Source organism: Enhydra lutris, unplaced genomic scaffold, assembly GCF_002288905.1.
Source record: "Enhydra lutris kenyoni isolate GAN:26980312 unplaced genomic scaffold, ASM228890v2 scaffoldscaffold55, whole genome shotgun sequence".
Classification (NCBI taxonomy): Eukaryota; Metazoa; Chordata; class Mammalia; order Carnivora; family Mustelidae; genus Enhydra; species Enhydra lutris.
Window position 1 is genome coordinate 6,096,087 of NW_019154139.1, and position 12,788 is coordinate 6,108,874.

Here is a 12,788-nt window from a genome sequence, read left to right on the forward strand (position 1 = left end):
CCTCACTTTAACATGCGATCTGTTTGTCCTGTATTTGAAAATGAACTCCCCTTGCATTTTAAAAAACCAGTCATCATCATACCTCAATTTATAAAATGTATTTTAAAAAAAAGAGAGAGAACACACCACCGCAGAAGACAGATGGGTGACAGGAACAAGAAAAGACGCTCAGCATCGCTGGACATTAGGGAAGTGCAAATTAAAATCTCAGGGAGATAATTGCTGCATAATAACATGGCAAAATACTGAACAAACGAGCCTGACGGTACCAAGTGCTAGTGAGAGTGCGTACCCGTTGGGACCCTCGTACACTGCCATGAGGAGTGCAGAATGTGCAGAATCTCCAGACGCTTGGGGTACGAGTTTGTCGATTTCTTATAAAGTTAGACATAGACTTACTGTACAACACTTCCACTCCTGAGTATTTACCCAAAAGAAATGAGGACCTACATCTGTGCAAAGACCTGTCTGTGAATGTTTATGGCTTTTTTTTTTTTTTTCCATAATTGCCCCAAGCTGGGAACAACCCCAGTGTCCTCCAGCAGGTGACAAGGCAAATGAATGATGGTATATGCATTCAGTAGGGTACCTCTTAGCAATGAAAAGGAGTAAACTGTGGACACAGACAGTAACACAGACCATAACGGGATCGGTCTCAAAAGCCAGACCACATCCTGTGCGATCCACATACCCTGGACAGCCTGGTCAGCAGTGCTGGGCCAGAAGAGCTCCTTCCAGCTGGACTAAGAATCAAATTGACATGAGACAGATTAATGGGAGAAAATATAACTTAATTCGTATATGTGTGGAATCTGCACAGATACGGCGTATTCCAAAGACAGGCAAAATGAGGTACATACGTCATCCTGAACTTGGGAGAAGTGGGTAGGGGTCTGGGACTTCAAAGGGAAAGAATGTGATTCACAGGAAGATAAAAAAGAGTAAATGTTTAGGAAACGTGAATGTTTGCTGGGCCCCTCAGAAACAATGGGACACGGAGGACGTTGATCAGATAGGCCTTGCTGGGTTCCGCCCTGTCCCCCAAGCCTAGTTCAGAGTATAATGTAGTTCTCTATGGTGGCAGCTCTCTTCCCGGAGCAAGTCCTCTATCTAGATTCTTTGTAGGCAGCTGCGGGGGAGGTAAAGAATCAGAATCTGAGGGTAGGATTGTTTTTTAACTCAAAATAGTCTTCATGCCAAAGTGGCCTGTTTGGGGGCGGCCTACCGCTGGCCCCTACGAGGGACACAGATCATCAGCGTTTGCGGGGCTGTGTGGGGCAGAGACTGACTGCAGGGGGTGCGGGGAACGTGGTGGCAGATGGAAGTGTCTGCCCCTGGACATGGTGATGGTTACCCACAGCATACGTTCATCCGTACTCACCTAGCGGAGCCCTGTGAAGGGTGAATGTGACATATGTAGATTATATTTCAGCTTAGAGAAACAGCTGTCAGTCATTCTGCTGTTAAGACGACTGCCGGTGCCTTGTCCAGGGCAGCGGGAAGGCCTCACTGCTCTGTCACTGGGCAGTCTGTGGAGGTGAGACAGTGGTGTGTGTCCGTGTGTGTGCACTAAAGGGATGGCCGGCCTGCGCCCGCACGGAGCCTTTTCACCCAGCAAAGCCCAGTGGGGCGGACGATCCTGGAGTGTCTTGAGCACTCCCTTCTCCCCTTGGCCTCAGTGGTCACAGTGGCAGCATTTAAACCTAAACTCATGCTTCTGGAAACATCCTGCCTGTATTCCTTGTTGCTTCTCAGATTTTAAGGGTTTGTCCTTTAAACATGAACAGCAACTAAGGTACACGCCAAAGGTCGTAGGGACAGGTGTCTTTTTAGGAGTTAACCTTTTTCTTTTCCCTAAATCTTTTTACAAGGGTTTTGAAAAGCAGAGAAGTGGGCAGGTTTCTGGAGAGCCAGCCTATTGTGATCGTGATTACCAGTGAGGAGATTGTTGGTGACGGTGAGCTGAAAGTAAGCTCTGGCTCGTGGTGTCCTGTCGATTATTAGGGTTAGTGTTACGTCTCAGTCAAGCTGTGATGAGCTTAGCCCTTCTTGCCGCCAGCGCAGCAGCAGGGTTTTGTTTTGTTGGTTACTTGTTTTCATCCTGCTGTAAATTTCAAAGTAACAGCAAGGCCCTATTTTAAGGGAAGTGAGCACGTGGTGTCACTTCCAGCTGGTTGTGAAATGTTTGCTTTTGGGGGCCCCTGGGTGGCTCAGTTGGTTAAGCCACCGACTTTGATTTCAGCCCAGGTCATGATCTCAGTGTGGTGAGATCGAGCCCCATGTTGTCAGTGTCCATGCTCAGTGGGGTGTCTGCTTGAGAGCCTCTCTCCCTCTCCCTCTGTCCCCACCCCCCGCCCGACTCGTGCTGTCTCTCTCAAAAATAAATAAATAAAAATGGGGGAAAAAGTGCTTGCTTTTGCCTTGCCAAGAAAGGGGCTGCCGAAGGATAGAGTGGAGGGGTCTGTGTGTTGGTGAGGAGCAGCAGCCTGGCCACGCCCTGGCCAGGACGACAACTGACATGGGCTCGCAGGGCTATTCGGCCTGCCTGCTGGAGACCACCACTCGGGGCCACTTTGCTTCCAGGGGTCCTCGCTGTTCCCAGGGGAGCAGGGTTCTCTCTGGCCTCAGGGACAGCCCTTCCTGAAGAGGCCAGAGCCCCTTCTCCCCCACTGCCTGTCTCCTTGTGGGGCCCCTGTGTTCTGTCCCTCTGCGAAGTCTTCCCCACCACCCCCTTCATGTGGTTAACTCAGCTCAGGATGGGAGAAACAGGTAGTTTGCAGTGTTCAAAAGTTGGAGTTAGCGGGCTGTGCCGCTGGTCTCTGCAGCCTGCCCTGGGGAGAGTAGACCGTCCCCTTCTCTGGAGAAGTGGGAACTAGTCCTCCCTGTTCTCCAGGAGCTTTCCGACTGAGTCCAAACAGAGATGAAGTAGGAGAGCAATCACCCGGGCAGAGAGCTTTAGAAACTGTAAAACTGATCAGGGTTGTTGAAGATTTTTGAAGACGGGGGAAGAAATGGTTGAAATAGAACAGACCTTTTTCCTGCCACTTTTCCTCCAGTGCTCCAGCGCAGGCGGGCTCTCCTGTCACACCGACTGCAGAAAGAATGGAACATATTGAACACTTTTGATTCTCACCCCAAAGTAGCCACTAATGTTTTGTTAATTATTCTTCATGTATTTGATAGATGAGCTAGTTTCTCTTTTCACACGTGAGAGAAAGTAGTCAAAACTCACCATGACCCTTTGCAGAGCAGGTAAACACACTGTCCTCCCTGGAACCATGCGAACCACTGCCCTCAGCGGCAGCCCAGCCCCTGCTGCTGCAGCGTCCGGGGAACCATGTCGTTCTCCAGGCCTTGCTGTTCTCCTCTTAAGATGGGGACAGTCAGTCCTACTCATTAAGGCAGGGCACTATTTGGAGGTGTAAGACACTGGCTGTGGTGCCTGGCACACACTGGGTGCTCCTTAGTGGGAAATAGCATTTATTGCTCTAACCGGGAAGTAATAGTAATCTAGCGCGGGACGCCATTAATGCGGAAGGCAGGGGCGCCTGGCGGCTCAGTGGGTTAAAGCCTCTGCCTTTAGCTCAGGTCATGATCCCAGGGTCCCGCTTTGGGCTCCTTTACAGGGAGCCTGCGTCTCCCTCTGCCTGCTGTTCCCCCTGCTTGTGCGTGCATGTGCTCACTCGCTCTCTGGCAAATAAATAATCATTTTAATCTGAGTTACTGAATTCTTTTTTTCTCTTAAATCTCTAGTGAGACCTCGCTTATTCTGGGGAGCTGTCCCTGCGCCTCAGTTTTCACAGGATGCCTTCTGGGCACCCTCGGCCCCTCACTTCCCTCTATCACAGCCCTTCCTGGGCTTGTCTGTCTCCTTCTCTGACCCACGGGTCAGAGCATGGACACTGGCCATATGGTTATTAAGAAGCTCCAAATTTTAGTGTTGCTGCTTGTAATAAAACTGGGGAGCTTGTCATCTAACAGGACACCTTTCGGGTGGGAGAGGGGATGAACTCCCCGGAGCCCAGCTAGCATGGAGGCTGTTTGTATAGCCGTGAGGGTCATGCTGCCTCACTCCCAGGAGGGGCCCCCGGCCTCACGGTGTGGTTCTGTCTCCTAGGTCGGGAACTACAAGCGGACCGTGAAGCGGATCGACGATGGCCACCGTCTGTGCAGCGACCTCATGAACTGCCTGCATGAGCGGGCGCGCATCGAGAAGGCGTACGCACAGCAGCTCACAGAGTGGGCGCGGCGCTGGAGGCAGCTCGTGGAGAAAGGTAGGGAGGCCGCCACCCGGGATATCTCCGCCCAGGAGCTCTGGGAGACCTCACAGGATTAGGGCAGGGGTGCATCTATAGCTCTAGGGGGCTGTGATTCACATGGGGGAGCGGCAGGGTGCCGTCATCCAGCAGCACAGGCTGTGCAGGCTTTCTTTCTCTTTCTCTGTGGCATGGGGCCCCTCTGCAGACAGCTCCAGGGTCTCCCATCGCAGCCCTTGTCATCCATGGGACATGCTTCCCTTCCCGGTCTAACTCAGAACAGCTCCTTCAGGGCCCAGATTTGAGTAAAGCGGCTATCACATCAGAGGCCTTACTGTTCCACACTGTGGGTTCCAACACGGAGAGTTATCTATAAGCCGGACTGTGTAGCCCATCAGGTAAGGCTAGATGGTGACACCCAGCAGGCTTTCTCATTCTGAATCGTGACAGGGATAACAAGAGGTGTTGTGTGGTACAGGCTTCGCCCCCACTCCCTCCTTAGCAAAACACTCAGAAGATTCTGGAGCTTAGTAACAGAGTGCTGCTGTGGGTCTGGATTGTGCTCAGAATGCGCTTCCCAGCAGTAGACCGGGGGGCTTGATGGATTATGGGGTTTTCTGAGACAGAAGCCGGATAGTGGGACTTTCTCAGGGTGTGCTGTGGGCCAGGCCCTTCCACTGTGATGGCTGACCTCGGAAGATGGGGAACCGTCTGGCTGAACGGTCGTAGAGGGGCAGGGCCCCAAGCAGCTGTAACTCGGTCTGGATCGGCTGCTCATCTGTCCCCTGTTGCTGAAACAAGTTATCCGTGGGGCCTGCCACGGGGCCTTGGTTCAGGGTAGGGTGTCAGGGAGCGAGGTGGCCACCCACAGGTGAGGAGTAGCCGGGGGAGGGCCAGCTCCCTCAGTAAGCCGTACTATTGTTGTTTGATTTCCACCTGTTAGGACCCAGCTGTCAGCCCGGTCCCTTGTGTTTATTCAGAACTTGAGGTTCACAGAGCACCCGTGCCCCCTTACCTTGTGGATCCTGCCACTGTGTTGCAGACCAAGGCAGGAGAGGGAGCTGCTCAGTTTATAGACACGGGATTTGAAGTTCAGAAGGGCTCACCTTCCACCGTTATCTCCCCCTCCAGTGCCTCTCTGTGTCTCAAACAGTGACTGTCCCTGGGGGAGCCTGGAGGACAGGACCTGGGTCTTCCCGTTTTCATCCTCAGATGCTCTCATGGCCTCTTCCTCCCTCTCTCTCTGCCCTGCCACCCCACACCTCAATAAAACGACAGGCCAGATCAGGAGCTTCCTTCCTGAGCACGGTGTTTGCGGTGACCACTGTCTAGAGATTTCCACCTGGCCAGAGTAGGTTCCTGCCTCCAACTCTCCTTCCTCTCCCCAAGACAGAGCTTCCATTCTGCGGAGGAGACAGTCCCGTCTCACAGGCAGCTCTTGCACTCTGCTCTGAGCCACGCTCTGTTTCCCCGGGGGAGTGAATGGGAGAGGAGCCGAGGAGTCCTCTGCGGGCCAGGGGGCGGTGGACTGCCAGAGCACCTGAGCGGGGAGAGCTCAGCTCACTTCAGAGGCCCCTCCTTCTCCAGCCAGCCTTGAGCAAAATCAAACTTCCAAGATGCAGAAACTGAAGTTTTTAAAAAGCTTAGTGACTTTTCAAAAAGGAAATATGTGTAATTCCCTAATTGTCGTAACAAAAGAATGGTTGAGTGGATCCAGCTTCAGTTCCTTATTCTTTCTTCATCCCAGACTGAAAAAGGAACAGCCACTGAGAGCGAACTACCTGAGAGAACCAAAAGGAAACCTCCCGGCCCCTGCAGCCAGGCTGCTGGCCCAGAATCCCGTCCTCCCCGCTGAGAGAGGTTAACGGACAGGATCCCCATCAGGGCCTGTCTGGGAGCCCTGGTGCCCAGTAACCACTAGCTTCTCTCTTGTGCCAGGGCCTCAGTATGGGACGCTGGAGAAAGCCTGGACAGCGGTCATGTCCGAGGCGGAGAAGGTGAGCGAGCTGCACTTGGAGGTGAAGGCCTCTTTGATGAACGAGGACTTCGAGAAGATCAAGAACTGGCAGAAGGAGGCCTTTCACAAGCAGATGATGGGAGGCTTCAAGGAGACCAAAGAAGCCGAGGACGGCTTTCGGAAGGCGCAGAAGCCCTGGGCCAAGAAGCTGAAAGAGGTGCCTCCCTCCTGCGGGCTGCTCCCTGCCCAGCCTGACCCTGTGCTTCGTGGCTAGACCCTCAGAGTGCTTTCGGCCCGGGATGCTAACAGCGGTAGAGATGAGGCCACCCCTCGGGCCAGTAGCCCATCGTGGCTAGTGTTAACCCGAGCTCAACACACGAAAGTGCCTTTGGGCTAGGAGAAAGTGTTAATTTAAAATTTGTCTTTCTTTTATATGTATATTTTTTTGAAATTTGCAAATAATACAGTTACAGGTTTTTCTAAAAGCAACCAAAAGCCACTGAGTCTCATCCAGCCTTGGCTAGCTGGAGGCTCTCCTACCCGCACCCCGGCCCACAGGTGCACCCCCCCCCCCCCCCCCCACCCCACCCCACCCCTGTCGGCCCTCAGGCCCTCAGGGCCGACTTGCTGCTTCCTCATGCCTCCGCTCGCTGGCTTTTCTCAGGAGCCGCCCCATCTTCCTCCCCTTCAGATTCCTCCTCCTCAGAATCACCCGGAACAGACCTCCGTCTTTGGGTTGTAACGACAGGCTTTCCTTCTTTTTTCCGTGTCTTGGCATTTGCCATGTCTCTTTTCTTTTGCTTCTTGTCCGTGGCCTCATTTGTAACGACTGCCCTCACCCCCTCATGAGATTATGGGTACAAAACTCATCTTTCCTCTCTAGAATGAGCTCCGTGACTTTGGCTCAAGGAAGGAAGCATGTGTGAAATACAGATACGGCCACTGTGTGTGCACGCGTGCGCGTGTGTGTTCTCCCCGCGTGAGATAGCCGTGGAGCCGGTGGCCTATAATTCTGCCTCCCAGCTCTATCCCTCCTGGTAGCTCTGGAATTACGGAACGTTCTTCATATGCGCCGTTCCAGAGAGCGGCACCTCCTGCACATTCTTGCTCCGTGTGGTCTTGGCTGGCTCTCTCCAGCCCCTCCAGATGCACTTGACCCGCCCCGCCTCGGCACGGCACCCCACCTCTCTTCCCTGCTTCCTCTCCTCCTTGGCGCTCCTCACCCTCTTGTTCACTCTGCTCTTCAGCTAGCTTTGTAGCTGCCTCCCTGGCCAGACAGAGAGCTCCCCGAAAGCCAGCGTCTTCGGCGCTGCACCCCTAGTGCCTATCACAGTGCCCGGACCAAAGCAGGTGCTCCAGCCGTGTCTGTTGGACGAGCTCCTCCCTGTAACTCCGTTGTAACCACACGGCACGTGCAACTTTGTGCCTGCTCCCCGCCTCCTCGGGGGCGGCCAGCAGAGTCTGAAACCCTGGTCGGGATTTTGAACTTGCAGACACATGGCACTCAGGAGCTCTTTCTTGCTGTAGGTAGAAGCAGCAAAGAAGGCCTACCACGCGGCGTGCAAAGAGGAGAAGTTGGCCACATCACGAGAAACCAACAGCAAAGCAGACCCGTCCCTCAACCCCGAGCAGCTTAAGAAGTTGCAAGACAAAGTAGAAAAGTGCAGGCAAGACGTTCTAAAGGTAAACGGGCCCATCTTTCTCCGTGTCGGATGCACATGCCTCGCCTGGCCGCCTCTCTGGCCACGGTGAGCCTTCGTCGCCGCTTGATGGGTGGGGAGGTGGCAGGCCAGTAAGACCTGCTCATCCCCTCGCTCTCCCGCCATGAGCACCTCACCTTACCACAGCCCCCTGCACCTCCTCAGGACGGGGGCAGAACCGAGGGCCGGGCAAGCGGGGGAGCGGACGATGCCTCTGCTCGGGGAAGGGTGGGGCGGTGGCCGGCAGCTGCGGGAGAAGTAGCAGGGAGTAGCCTGTGCAGGACAAGGCGGTGTGGGCTCCGCGGCGGGGAGCTGACGCGTGAGCGGGCACGGGGGGGGTCGTGATGACCGAATCGCCAGCAGTTTTGTGAGGCAAGTGAAGTAAGGAGCTTAGGACACTGCTAACAAGAAGCCACTGAAAGAAGGTTCCAGAGCCCAGACAGGGCAGAGGTTTGGAGGAGGAGCATAGCTTAGATGGATTGCCCTGGTGGTGAATGGAGGGAGTCCCCTGAAGGGGTGGTAGAGTGCCCAGGAGGCCCAGCACTCTGTGGCCAGGGGAGCTTGGTGGGGCGTGGGGAGCAGGCAGGTTTCCCCAGCAGCCCCGGCAGTGAAGGCCTCAGAGAGGCGTGTGTGGAGGCTGCGGGCTCTCAGCCAAGAGACCTGAACGGTCGCCATGGGCGGCAGGCCCAGTGCAGTACCCGGATGCCCCTCTGTCCCTTCTGGGCGGTGGGGAGGTTCCGTGCTGCCGTGGATTAGAGAGAGCCCGTGGGAAGATGGTGGAAGCCGTTGGGCTCCGCGGATGTAGGTAGTGATCCTTCCTGGAAGGCCTGAGGCACGGAGTGCAAACACTAGACAGAGTCGCAGAATTTCTAGTTCCCAGTGAGTGAGAGCTGACAGGAACCAGGCCCAGGCCGCCGCCTCTGCTGTATGGGAAGGGGTGCGGGGCTGGGGGCCGCTGCTGTCAGCCTCCCTCCTGTGGCCGTGCTGAGGGAGGAGATGCCACCAGCATTTGGAGAGAGAGAGGCGGCCAAGCTGAGAAGGCCTGCATCCCAGGAATAGGGTGTGAGGCCGAGAAGGAAACAGGAGCCCCGAGCTGCTCTGTTCACACCCCCACCGAGCCCAGGGAGTTAGGAGGTGGCATCTCTGTTGTGTGACGGGGGCAACTAAGTCCAGAGAGGCTCAATCTTGTGCCGCCTGGTAGCGTGAGTGGGGGAGGGCCTGTACCCTCTGTTGCCGCTCTGTCACCAGCACAGCGACGGAGGGTGGTTGTGGGGAAAGTCATCTGCAGAAGAATTCATGGCTCAGAGCAAGCAGCAGAATCCCTTGAGGCGCAGCCCCCACTCCCCGCACCGGTTCTGGGCCAGGAGGGTGGGCTTCAGAGCAGCCGGCTGCCTCCACCGTGGGGCCAGGCAAGGAGCCTGGGCTACGTGCTGAATGGGGAGGGCACCCGGGCTCAAGGCGCAGAAGGCTGGGGGGCTGCTGAGGATTCCCTTTGCCAGGTGTCCAGGGCGGTGCCTGGAGGAGAGACATGGCATCTTTGCTTCCTAGGTGTGGGGGGAGGGAGATAGACACGTACCTTTCATGTTTCACGGTCACTCACAACAGAGTTCACCAAATTGATCTGGGGTCCAAGGTCAGACGTAAGGCTCCTGTCAGGATGACTGGGCCACTTTGTAGAGGTTTCCCTCCTGACTCTGTGGTCTGGCCAGTGACCTTGGGGCATGATGGTTCTTGTAGCCAGAGAGCTGGCCCGGACAGGAGGGCAACCCCATCCCTCACTCCCCTTCTTGACGCAGTTTCTGAAAACCAGCACCGAGTGGCTGGTACACCCTTCTGTGTCTCTAACTGGTCCGGCGGTGACCACACCTGGCAGTATCCCTCAGAAAGGAGCTTCTCAGGTTCAATGCTAACTGTCCCAGTCCACAGGAGGGCGAAGGCTGCCTTTCATTTCACTCCATGGATGTTTACGAGGAACTTTCTCTGTGCTCTGTGCTAGGAATTCCCCAGTAGTGACGACCCTGTTCTGCATCTGGCTTTGCTAGGGCAGGGCTGTTCGTGACACTGGGGAGCATCTTGTTGCCACTGGGCACCGCGGGGGCTCCGGGGAGGCTGCTGTGTGCCGTTAAGGTATCCCAGAGAAGGGGGTGCTCTCTGCCGCTCTGATGGTCCGCCAGGAGCTGGGTGTTTCGGCCACAGCTGCATGTCCTGAGGCCCCTGAGCTCGGGACCTCACACCAGGCCTCACACAGATAGACCCAGGGCGGCTGACGGTGATGATGAGTCATCAGAGCAGTGGGAGGCCCTCTGGGAATGTCCAAATTCTGGAAAGGATAACCTTTTCCTGGGGTCACAGAGGACCCAGGCCCAGCCAGGAGGCTCAGGAGCAGAACAAGGAACGGCATATAAGGGAGCGCCGGGGAGGGGGGCTCCAGGGAGTGGGTGGAGCCAGTTAGGGAAGTCTCTGAGAAGAGGGTTCTCTAGAACATCAGGGGTGGGGGGAGCTTTCCAGGGCAGCAGTCGCAGAGGGTGTCCGGGAGGGGAGCAGCGTAGACAGTAGATTTCGGGTCTTGAGAGGGCGGAGCTGCTCTAGACGTGGCGGGGGCTGGGGTCCTGAGACATGGCCTTGGTCCTGAAGGCAGGAGGCTCAGCCCATCCTCAGTAGTCCACACAGTCGTCAGGGCCAGAAAAGTGAGGTTTCTGGGTGGTCCCCCCATTTCTCAGGGTCTCCACAGTGGAAGGGCTTACAGTAAATACGGCCCCAGCCCTGCCATCCCTCACTTTGCTCCAGAAGGCCCCTGGGGTCCTACTCTGTTTCCTTTCTGGTAACAAACTTCTACTCGAGGGCAGTCTCAGACTGAATGGTTGTGTAGGGGGAGCAGCGAGCTAGAGGACAGGGAGACAGGGACTTTTTTGAATGCCTCCTTCACGCAGCTTGGTGCCCTTTGTGGGTCACCTCATTTAAATATCAGAGCGCTGTGAAGTATGGCATGGTGGGGTCAGCTCTAGGCCACCGCAAGAAAGTGAGTCAAATGAATGCTTTTTGTTGCCCAGTGCATGTAAAAGCTATGTTCACGCTATAGTGTAATTTATGAAGTGTGCAATTATGTTACATCTAAAAACAATAGGTACACCTTCATTAAAAAATACTTTATTGCTGGGGTGCCTGGGTGGCTCAGTAGGTTAAGCCTCTGCCTTCAGCTCAGGTCACTATCCCAGGGTCTTGGGCTCTAGCCCCGCATCAGGCTCTCTGTTCGGCAGGGAGCCTGCTTCCCCTTCTCTCCCTGCCTGCCTCTCTGCCTACTTGTGATCTCTGTCAAATAAATAAATAAAATCTTTAAAAAAAAATACTTTATTGCTAAAAACTGCTAACCGTCATTTGAGATCTCAGTGAGTCATAATCACTGATTACAGATCACCCTGACAAATGCAATAATAAGGATGAAAACATGAGATACTGAGGGAATTACCAAAATGTGGCCAGAGACATGAGCGAGCAAGTGCTGTTGGAGAAATGGCACCGGGGCACGTGCTCCATGCTGGGTCGCCACAGACCTTCAGTCCACAAAACACACGATATTATGGAGAGCCACAAAACGAGGTTTGCCTCCACCTCGTCTTCAGTGGAGGGAAGCGAGGCTCTAAGAAACTCAGGGTCCAGACCCCCAGGTCTGTCTGGCACTCAGAGCCCATGATCTTGCCCAGAGGAATCTGCTGAGTCACCACTGCTGTGGGCAAGGTCCGAGGCTCAAGGGAGACCCAGCAGAGCCCTTGCCCAGGGAGAGAGGACACGGATGGATGCCGCGGGCATGAATCAGTGGGGCAGTGGTGCCCGAGAGCATGCGCCCTGGGCTTCAGAGTGACCACCCCTTCCCCAGCATCTGCCTGTTCGGGCCTGATACTAGCTGAGAGGCCTGGCAGATGCCAGGAGTGTGGTTTGCTGTTCAGAAGTGGAGGGGCTGGGACTTAAACTTGACTTTGAAAGTGGAGTCTGTCAGACTCCAGAGCTTGTGCTCTTTGTGCTTTGGAATCTGGAAGCCTGAGAAGCTTTCCCCAAGGGTGAGCTCAGTGGTGGAGGTGGCATCCGAGATGAGCCTGGGAGGCCTGGCCATGTGGGGTTGGGAGGGTGTCTTTCTGAGTATTTTCCTAGCCCAGATTGGGTGGGAGTACCCTTTGGGAATAGAGGTAGAATGTGAGTCTTCTGGGCTGGGACCCGAAGAAGTAGATCCTTGGATGCTGGGTCACAGCTCCTCCGCCTGCTTCTGAAGTCATTCAGAGTGTCTGCTTTAGTATTGTCACCTGATCAGTGGGCCTAGATGCTGATGAATTCAGAAGCGGCAGAAAGGACCAGCGGCAGGTGAGGATGAGGGTACAGAGCCTGGCTCTCTTTGTCTCTGTTGGAGGGAAGCAGGGTGCATGGCAGTGAACCTTGTCCTGTTGGCGCGGATTCTCTTGCAGACCAGAGAGAAGTACGAGAAGTCCCTGAAGGAGCTCGACCAGGGCACGCCGCAGTACATGGAGAACATGGAGCAGGTGTTTGAGCAGTGCCAGCAGTTCGAGGAGAAGCGTCTGCGCTTCTTCCGGGAAGTTCTGCTGGAGGTCCAGAAGCACCTAGACCTGTCAAACGTGGCCAGGTAAGTTTCCATTACCATGAGGTCAGTGGAAAGTTGCTTTTGAATCAAGGTCAGTCACTGCTCTCCAGACTTGGGATGGCAGTGATCTTCTCTCGGGGGCGCCTGGTTGGCTCAGTCAGTTAAGTGTCTGACTCTTGATTTCAGCTCAGGTCATGATCTCAGGGTCATGAGATCAAGCCCCGTGCTGGGCTCTGAGCTTAGCGGGAAGTCCGCTTGGGATTCTCTCTCTCTCCTTCTGACTCCCT

At 55.0% G+C, this 12,788-nt stretch overlaps 1 protein-coding gene across 3 annotated transcripts in view; it reads left to right on the top strand.

The window, feature by feature from the left end:
• LOC111157570 (protein kinase C and casein kinase substrate in neurons 2) overlaps positions 1-12,788 on the top strand; it is a 135,101-nt gene that overhangs the window by 108,929 nt on the left and 13,384 nt on the right. For all 3 annotated transcript variants that reach the window (XM_022519093.1, XM_022519094.1, XM_022519092.1), the window contains 4 exons: positions 4,118-4,274; positions 6,195-6,430; positions 7,741-7,896; positions 12,368-12,543. In XM_022519093.1, coding sequence (XP_022374801.1) covers positions 4,118-4,274; positions 6,195-6,430; positions 7,741-7,896; positions 12,368-12,543 — 725 coding nt within the window. Of the gene's footprint in view, positions 1-4,117; positions 4,275-6,194; positions 6,431-7,740; positions 7,897-12,367; positions 12,544-12,788 lie in introns of those variants that run through there.